At 32.9% G+C, this 9,891-nt stretch overlaps 1 protein-coding gene across 3 annotated transcripts in view; it reads right to left on the reverse strand.

Annotated features, from left to right (window-relative positions):
- LOC132701494 (nuclear pore complex protein Nup155) overlaps positions 1-9,677 on the reverse strand; it is a 32,774-nt gene extending 23,097 nt beyond the window's left edge. The window contains exons 1-8 of one of the 3 annotated variants that reach the window (XM_060669451.1): positions 9,578-9,677; positions 9,187-9,527; positions 8,706-9,112; positions 8,383-8,654; positions 7,935-8,328; positions 7,518-7,878; positions 1,404-1,687; positions 1,072-1,345 (exon numbers count right to left, since the gene is read on the reverse strand). In XM_060669451.1, coding sequence (XP_060525434.1) covers positions 1,072-1,345; positions 1,404-1,687; positions 7,518-7,878; positions 7,935-8,328; positions 8,383-8,654; positions 8,706-9,112; positions 9,187-9,478 — 2,284 coding nt within the window. In that variant the 5' untranslated portion in view covers positions 9,479-9,527; positions 9,578-9,677. Of the gene's footprint in view, positions 1-1,071; positions 1,346-1,403; positions 1,688-7,517; positions 7,879-7,934; positions 8,329-8,382; positions 8,655-8,705; positions 9,113-9,186 lie in introns of all 3 variants that reach the window. The other 2 variants (XM_060669452.1, XM_060669450.1) reach the window with 2 other exon arrangements.
- Positions 9,678-9,891: the final 214 nt, after the last annotated feature.

A 9,891-nucleotide genomic window follows, 5' to 3' on the forward strand; every position in this document is an offset into this window, starting at 1 on the left:
TCAGGTGATCTAAGTGGTGAGTTCCAGTCTCGTACCTCCGTAAATAAAACCAAAAAATGTGGATGAACTTTTAATAGATATTATTGAATAATCGATGTAGCATCGATGGGCGTTAGCATTAAGGTTTTGAAGTCAAATTAGGCATAGAAATAAAAAAGAAAATTGATATTTTTTTTACACTCTGTGAATTTATTTTTGAGTATTCGAAAAATACTATATGAAGTATATGAATATTTGTTTTAATCATAACAAATTTGTTACAGGAATTAACATAGAAAAATTGGACTGTCGCTTAAGTGCGTGAATTTTTCAATGGCGACCACAGCCTTACTGTTGAGCAGGTTAAGATTATAAAAAATAGCCCTCTCCATTTCACTTAACTTGCACTTGCTGTATATTAATTATTTGTTAATTGTTAGTTAAAACTGTACAATATACAACCTAAAAAGCAAGCAATACAAAAAAAAGAGAACATGATTACTATGAACTATGATTTACATCAATTTATTTATATAAATAAAAGTATATAACAAAAGTGGAAGGTAGACGCATCGTAAGGATATAGTTTCTCAGATTTGTAAATATATTAAAAGAACAAAAGGCGAAGTTTTAGTTGAAGCAATACAAAAGAAGAAGAATAAATAGAAAAAAAAGAAACCTATCATTATTTACATCCATATGTGCATATAAAGAATATAAGTTGCGCAGCCATTTGCGGGCAGCTTTTTAAAATTTTATTCTTATCTTATAAAGAGTGATGTTTTATGATGGGGAGATGATATAATGATGTGTTTATGCCTGAAGTGTAAATTCAAGACAATACAATACATTCCTTTTCCTTATCCCCCGGTCATACCGTCAATCAATGTACACAACAATTCATATAAGCTGGATACGTCCTGTCTCCAGAAGACAAGGACCGTATACAGTATGGTAAAAAACTAGCAGCTGGGGGTCCGCCAGAAAAAGTCTAAGTATTACTGATTAAAAGATATTTTTGGTTGAAAATAAGTTTAAAATTGGGCTAGATGCACTCACTAATTATATGATGCTAACTGTATTAGTACTTACCAACCAAGCTGTGAAACTGATGGTCACACAATATACGCCACAACCCTAAAATCTGGCAACAATGGCAGACGAAAGTCTTCACGGCATCAAGGGACTGCCTCTCTTCTAGCTGGGCATCGTGTTCGGTTGACTTGATTCTCGTTACATTCATCGAAGTACTCTGCTGCGGCATACCGGGATTTGACAATTGAGTGTTCAAGTTTAGAAAATTATGAAGCGCGGACAGGTTGGCCAGGATTTGCATGCACTCCGCGGACGTTATGGTACTCTGATTCTGCAATAAATACCAAAAATGCACAAAACTATTTCCTAGCTAGATGAGATCATCTTACAGATATGGTTTTCCCATCAATGTGAACCTTGTCGGCGCATCTTCTATTCCAGATGGGTCTTAGAATTCGACACAGGTACAGATATAATCCGTTATGCTTAGCGGAAAAGTTAACGGTACTAGTTGGATCGAAAGTTGCTTGAGGCGACATGGTTTGCGAAAAATTTTGCGATTGTAAACTATGAGATTGATAACTCGGCGACTGCGGCGACTGGAACGTTTGCTGTAAATTTGGTTGGTACTGTGGACCAGCTGGAGTTGATGTTATGAGATTTGTTCCTGCAACTATAATTTATTTATTTACCGACGGGTCAAGCCCATTTACACATTATTAAAAGAGCGATAACAATTACAACTCCACATAATATAAAATTATAAAAAGTTATGAAAAAACAATACAAAAGAGATCAGCAATAATAATAAGCTTTTTTCTACAACCTACGTATTTTACATACATTTTTTACTGAAAATCAAGGAAAGAATAGTCAAACAACAACAAAAAAATACAACATTATATTTACAGTTTTTACACATCAAAATAATAATATTTAATTAGGAGTATTTACTAACATTAGCTAATAATAAATTAGTGATTTATATTTATATACTTATACCCAACCTATATTAAAGCATTATGGTAAAAACTATTTAGTTTTACAATCAGACCTATTATTATTATTGTACCAATTGACAATTAAATGCTGTTCTAAATTTTCTATGGTTAATTTTTGTCTTTTATCGCATGCTTTTGTACTTGGCGCGAATTTAAATGATGCAAGATGTTCTGGTTCCAAATAATGTAAATCATCGCATCTAATGATAAAACTTTTGAAATTTCAAGTAACTTTTCAAACCCTTCACTTTTCGTTGTTATACTATTAAATTTATCAAGAATAATTTTCCCTATTCTGCTTGGAATTTTTTTCAACAAATGTTTGCACTCTTCCACTATTGAAATTGGCTCTAACAAAGACTTCGGTCTCTAATTTTTTTAAAAACTAAGATTAGTTTTAATTTATGTCAACTGATGTATAAGTTCACATTTTTCATATGAATTTTTAATTTTTTTAATTAAATCAGCTGAATCTGAAAAGTCTAATGCAATGTTTTTTATTTGATTAAAGTTATTAGCGTCTAACCACGTTCTCCATCGAGTAATTACGGGTTCAGGAGATAAAGGAACATTTGGCAATGTTTCTTTATAAACTTGAACTCGAAGAGGAGCATTAACAAATATTTTTTTACGATCGAAATTAAAGAATTAACTAATGGAAACTGACATTTAATTTCCTCGGTAACTCTATTTATTCCATGCGCTAAGCAAGTCATGTGGATTAAATTTTTATAAAAAAAAATTAAATTTAACCCTGCTTTGATCATGACTAAGAGAAGTATTTTATCAGTTGGTAGTATATCTGGAGCAAAAGAGGCCATTAAGCTTTCATTTACAAATCGAACAACCTTCTGATTATCAGTCTAAATGACATAGAGAGCACTGTATCTGAGACTTATCGTAATTATGAGTTTATTATGCGTAATTGTAAACCTTTGGTTTGAAAACCCTTTACTTTAGCTTTGTTCGATCTGAATTTGATTCAAAAATTTAAATACCTTCTGTTCAAAGCTGATGGTGCATATCCACCTAGAGGTCTCAATTATGTATTATATTTAAACAGATTTGATATAAATAGTCTTAAACATTGGTGCTACTATCAGTTATCTTCTTTTACATATTGTTTGTATATACTGCTATTTTTTTTCAACTGTTTTGTACTATTTAAAAAATATTTTGTTAAAACATTTTTGATTGATTTTTTGTAAATGGAACTTACATTTTTTATTAAGGTACTTTCATGAGGTACATTTTTGTTGCAAAATTATTAAGGGGAATATTTGCAATTAACAGCGCTCCACATAAATATAAATTAAAATTGTCTTCATCAGTTGTTCTTGAAGATGCCGCTGAAATGCACTGTTGCAAAGAATAATTTTATTCTTCTTTATTTTCTCGCATCCACTTTTATGTTTTCCAGTGGCGACGTGCTGGTCTATTCGTGATTTTTTCTGACATGTAACCTTATGGATAAATATTCATTATAACATAATGTATATCTAATAATAAATCAGCTCGATATAAAAATTTATAATATAATAAGTTTTTATCGCAATGTTTAAAATATTACATATTTCAAATGAATGAGAACTTACCACTTTTCCACAAGCCTTGCAGTATACTTCTTCTTTTTCCACCAAATGATAATTCACTTTCGGTATTTTGAATTCAATGATTTTCAGAAGAGGTTGTTCAAATCACATTAGATAAAAGCGTCAAACAAGAAAAGGGACGAGGGCTTAATCCTTAGGTAACGGGATTTGAAGGCTATAAATAGAAAGTCCACAACATTGCAGATGCACTTCAGTTTTAATCTTATCCGTTTGGAAAATCTAATAATAAATAAACTAATGAATGGGTCAACAATATTCGATTTCATGCTCCAAAAATAGAAGATATTCACTTTATGGACAACAACTAAAAATATGTACTAAAGTTTCATTTTATGCGAAATATGAAATTTTTTTATATCGTTAATCTAATTATTTCATTCTAAAACGGGTATATCCAAAATATTGGGTTGATATTCCTAATAATAAAAAATATGTTTTTTACACAAAATCCTAACTCTAGTTATAAGTATAGTTAGCTCCAATGAACTCCGGGGGAAATGTTAGTGTAGCTTGAGTGTTTTGGGATTGACAAATCCTTGATGCTAAACAAAGGGCAGTCTGTTTCCTTTGACAGGCGATAGTTGTTAAATGTAATGCTGGGCAGAGATAGTTCATGTACGCTGACTACTTTCTACCCGCTGTATATGACAGGTGTAATTGGGATTCCATCCTAAAGCAGCTAGATGTGAGAATAATACAGTGGATAAATATTTGAGAAGTCCCTTGTACTGCGCCTAACAAATTCCAGCATGCACAGTGTCCTTTTGATTGCATTATCGATGTGGACTAAAAAATCTAAATTGCAATATAACAGCACATCCCTGACCTGATCCATGGAACCCAATGGACTATCATTAATGCAACAGGCAAATTCACGAAATCTCTAGACTTATTGCCCGACACTTAAGTACATTAAGTACATTGGTGTGGCAATATTGCGACAGTCATTGCTAGACAGTCATTATTAGTTGCTATTCTTGAGAACAGTTTCAGATCTTCAGCAAAAAGAGAGAAAAGGCTATGATTAAAACATCGTGTAACTGATGCAGTTAATGAATAGGGGGGTGGGGGGGCTAGGAGAGAGTTCTGGAGAACGCAAAACACAAAACTAGACTTCCAGACGCCGGGAAATATGCCCTCCTGAAGTGACTTGTTAAAGATGACATGTAGAGGTCTTGATAAGATAAAGCAATCGTTTTTGAGAAGTAGAGGGTAAACCTTATCTGGTCCCGGCCCTTCATCAGGGTTAATATTATTCAACTATGAATAAATATCAGAAATCGGGATTATAAAGTTACATAAGTTGTGCGGACTCAACGAGGGCTCATCTGGCATATCAAGAGAATTAATTATTGACAAAGGCTAAGCTGAAGTATTCCTCAAAGAGTTCGGCAGCCTGAGGTCCCATAGGAGCTGAGTTGTTGTTAAAAGTCAAGGGAGGCTTCGACATCTGTGACATAGGCTTGAAAACGTTGTTTTGATATGTGAGTGTAAGGGGAACGCAATTTGGAGAAACAGAGGTAGTCATACTTTGTTTGAATTTTTTTATGGACAATCTTTTTTTGAATATAAGTGCTTTCAGATTCTGTGAAAACCATTTGGGAAACTTTTCACTAGCGATCTTTTTCATTGGCAGGAACATGTCACAAGTTTTATATGGTATGTCATAGAAAAGAGTTGTCATCTCCTTAACAATCCCCTGCGAATAGCTCATCCCATGAAATTGATCCCAGGTATGTATTGATGCAGTTAAAAATTGCGGATTTAAATATACTAATATATTAAATATACCGGAAATTAACGCAGTTTCGAAAACACCTCCTCAATTGTAATATACATATACTTTACTAGAGGCCTTAAGTTGGGTTTGAAAATGAAAGAAAAATGAAAATTAATATAATAATAATAATAATAAAATAAAAGTAGCAGTTGTTCTTATGGGGACGTCTATATAGCACAAATAAAAATAACATTAAAAAGATCTAGTCGCAGAATTCAAACCCCAGTCGCATTGAGATGGTATTTGAACACCTTCATATTGACATGAAAGTAGACAGAATAAATGAAATGTTAATTTACTGAACCTAAAATTATACAATCCATCCATAACTTATGCTATGGTTAGCTAACCCATCTCTTTGGAAAGCCTTCAAACATTTTTTCGTTCTAAACTGCAAGGAAGCCTTGAAATAACTCAGTGAACCTGCCGTCGATTTCAAAAGTTTAATATTCACTAAATAGTGACAATCAATACTTTTAGAAATCGCGTGTGTGAAGAGCGATGGGATTGATTCAAGCTAATTATTATTTTATTTTAAAATTTTGCTTGCTTTTCAAACTTCATTTTTATTTGAATGTATGTCGATATTCAATATGCGCGTCCCACAGTCAACTAACCAAACCTAGCTTTCACCCAAATGGCTACTAGTGATTATAGAGGCCTGCCATATGCTGATAATATGGGAAATTAAGAAACAACCATGAAAAATATTTCCAAAAATCCATTCTATGTGTGCATGCGCGAAATTTATAATCTTGTTTTTAAACAATGACCTTGCGATATTCAACAATCAATTTTTTATGAAATTTTAGGTGTGCGGAAATCGCTTGTTTGAAAGAAAATTGCACAAAGTATGGGTTAGAGGGTGAAATGTAGAAGGAAAATGATTCTCTTCTCTACGAGAATAGCAATGCCGCCTGAGGCGCATCAATTTTTATTATAGTAGGTTTTACTATATTATCTAATAGCCATATGGTTTCAACCAAAAAGACCTTAGGGCTTAAGTGTTAGTTTGAGATTTAAAAATAGCTGAATAAATTAGAAACCTGAATGGGACCTGTTTGAATAAGAACATCTCCCAATCTTAATCTTCTCCAGTTGTCTCAATATCATACTACTATGTTAGTTTTAGTTAGTTTGCAATTTTTGGTTATTATGGACGGCAAATGTGATGGAATTTTTGGGAATTTTAACAAAAAAATTGAGAATTTTTGTGTTGGTGATTTGGTTACTGAGCAGCTTCAATTTCTGCAGTCAGTCAGTCAGTTGTTTGAAGTATTCTTGATTCTCTGAAGGTAAGCTCTTCTTATAATACTCTTACCATTTATGCATAAATGTATCTTATATATTAATAAATATTTGCGTTATGCAAGCATACAAATAACTTTTAAAAATCAAACATTTCCCTATTTCCATTATTCATATCTCTATTAATAAATTGTGGGTTCTACGCTTACATTATACCATTATTTTACCAAATATGTTTTTCAAAAATAATATACATTCTTAGGACCAACTTTTAATTGTGCTAAACATAAGTAAATTTAAGATTTTTCAGCTAATATTCAAACTAAAATTTACTTAAACATACAAACATGTTATAATCAGTTTTGGGGCTTCGAATATTTGTGAGATGTTATGGGATTTCTGCAAGCATCTTTTCATTTTTTTAATTAATATATATTTAAAAAACTTTGGGATAATAAACCATAAATAATTATGATAAAAACACCAGAGTATATGCCATTCTAAGTGATGTTTAAGTGCCGCCCTTGACAAATCTAGAAAAATCATGACTCACTCACTCACTGGGAAAAGTATATTTGCCACGCCGTTAAACTATCAAACTAGGTACTTAAATTATATACTTCATATAAAATAACTATACCAATTCAAAATTTATGCTCATCCCAGCAAAATTAATGATTTTAAACAAATAGCTCATTAGGTAATCTTTTAGAACAAAAACCATTATTTATAAAGAGTGTGAATTGTAGTTACCATTATACTTTTTATCTAGTGAAAAATGAGTCATATAATTTTTCTAAAGAAAATAATAAATTTGGATTGTACATAATGGTTAATGTTTAAAAAAATATATTAACTTACAGGTGGCAACTGTTTGACTTATAGGTATCATTTTTGGCTCCCCGCCAAACATGAAGAAAGCTCTAGTAGCCAGATCGGCGACTTCGGCGTTTACATCATTTTCCAGAGAGGCCAAGATTAAACTCGTTGCACAGGCTTGAGACTCCCTAAGCACCGCGAAAAATATTTTCAAGGGTTCAGTATCCCGACCGCGGCTATCTATTAAGATTTGTCTTAACAAATCAACTGGACGGAGTTTTATAAATATCTGCACACTGTGTGAAGTTAAAACTACATATTTTTTGGGAGGTTCAGCGTGTTGTCTTACGATCAGAGGCAGTTCTTCGTACATATTACTAGAAATAGGGGTATCATGCCTCACCTACAAAAACTCACAGTAACAATGGGCCAAATAAAATTATTGTACTCATTAATTACTTCCGCTAGTGCTAGAGCGTTTCCATCTAAATTTACACTTGTGTGGGCCTCCATTAAACTTTGTGTGAATGGAAATAAATCTGAGCTCATGCACCATAAAACATCCTTGTCTTTAACATTTGAAATTAATACTAAATTCCTATCTCGGTAGTGAGACATGTGGACAGCTCTTGGCCTTACAGTCACATTGGCGGAATAACCAGGAGGCAAACGCACATGGATCAACGTTAAAGTATAAGGTCTTTGATTTGGCTGTTGATTGGATAAGCCCACTACTGACAGATAGAACCGCATACCACTTTGTGTGACAGCCACCAAATTAATGTTACCAGATTCACTAGCTTCTATTGGTGAAATGCTTATTATTGGCCGAAAATTTTGGCTATCAATAGTTCTAAAATAGAGCTGAGATATATTTATACAACATTCACACTTACACACTACTTACTTGACAGTACTGACTGCTTGACTAACCAATGCATTTTGACTAACTTTTGTTACTCTAGAAAATGAACTGCCATTCTCTCCTAAATCACAAACTTCTATTGAACCTTTCTCAGTTAAAGAATACAAGATGTTCCTGCTATCGTCAATAGCTACTTGAATAATACCGTCTTCCTCACTAAGAGCGGCATTCAAAAAGGAGGGCACCAAAAATGACAGGGCACTTGTTGATAAATTAACCATCTTACACCGCTTTCCAAACCAACCACTAGCAGCCTATGAAAGTTTTACTGTTATTACAACACCAAACCAAAAAATTAAATATACCTGATATGATATTTCAAAAAGGCTACCCTCTTTGCTTCCTAAAAACAATCTCCCACTCTGTGTAGCTGTTATTGTTGTAATTGTATTCCCATCTGTTGGTAAAGTAAACACCGGATCCGGGATTAATTGAATTTCATCTGAAATGTTTAAGGCACCTGCAGTGAAAGTAACACCCAGAACTATAATATCTACAGCGGTGGTTAACACTAGTAAGTACTTTATAAACGCGTGAAACACTCCTGGTTTAGGTTTCACTAAACCGACACATAAAATTGTCTCATTAATGCCATCAAAATAAGCCAAATCTGTATTTTCCTCGTAAGTCCATATATAGATGTCACTATCTACAGTAAGCCAAGCACGATTTATTTCTGGAAATAGTCCCATCATACAGTGACATTGCACATCTGCATAAAATGGTTAAGGGTCTTTCATTGGAACTTTTTCAAACTCTAGCAAAAAGTCAAGAAGAAAAGGATACGACTAAAATGGTCAATAATTTCTGGTGGCAGTGGTACATTGCTAACGTTCCTTATTTGGGTCATATTATTTAATGCCAAAGGTAAGCCATTAATCGTGGGATAATCAAAATCCGTTAGTCCACTGTTGGTAGATCCACTTTGAGCTGTTACATTCATGAAATCTATTAATCTAGGTGCATTATTATCCATCGCTAGTGATTTGTCCACATTTCTGGCCGCCAATTCCATTTTTTGAACAGGCAATTGGGAGTTTTGCAATGTTGTATTGGTTATATTAGTCGAGTTCATCATTTTAGCGGTTTTTTCCTAACCTCTAAAATTCTTAACTTTTGTTGGGTAACTGCAACATTTGCACCATAAAATTTAAAACATTTGAAATTTTTTAACCACCTTGGCGAAAATTCAACATAAATATAAAACCTTGCTTCAACTAACAATAATATATTTTTAAAATTCACCTGACTACAAAACCATATATTGCCACAGAATAGCTACCACAGTTAGGAAGATTTCATAAAACATAGAAACTGTTTAGAGTTTCTTTTCATTAAAAGACAATAACACAAGACATACATTTGAGAGATTTTCGAGTACCGAATTAAATCATTTTACAGAATGTAATTATCGGACTAAGTACTAACAATTTTCTCAATATCAGGTACATATCTAAAATCAAAGAGCATAAGATAGATGGGAAAGCTCCC

This window comes from Cylas formicarius, unplaced genomic scaffold, assembly GCF_029955315.1.
Source record: "Cylas formicarius isolate icCylForm1 unplaced genomic scaffold, icCylForm1.1 PGA_scaffold_4__25_contigs__length_36172078, whole genome shotgun sequence".
NCBI classification, from domain to species: domain Eukaryota; kingdom Metazoa; phylum Arthropoda; class Insecta; order Coleoptera; family Brentidae; genus Cylas; species Cylas formicarius.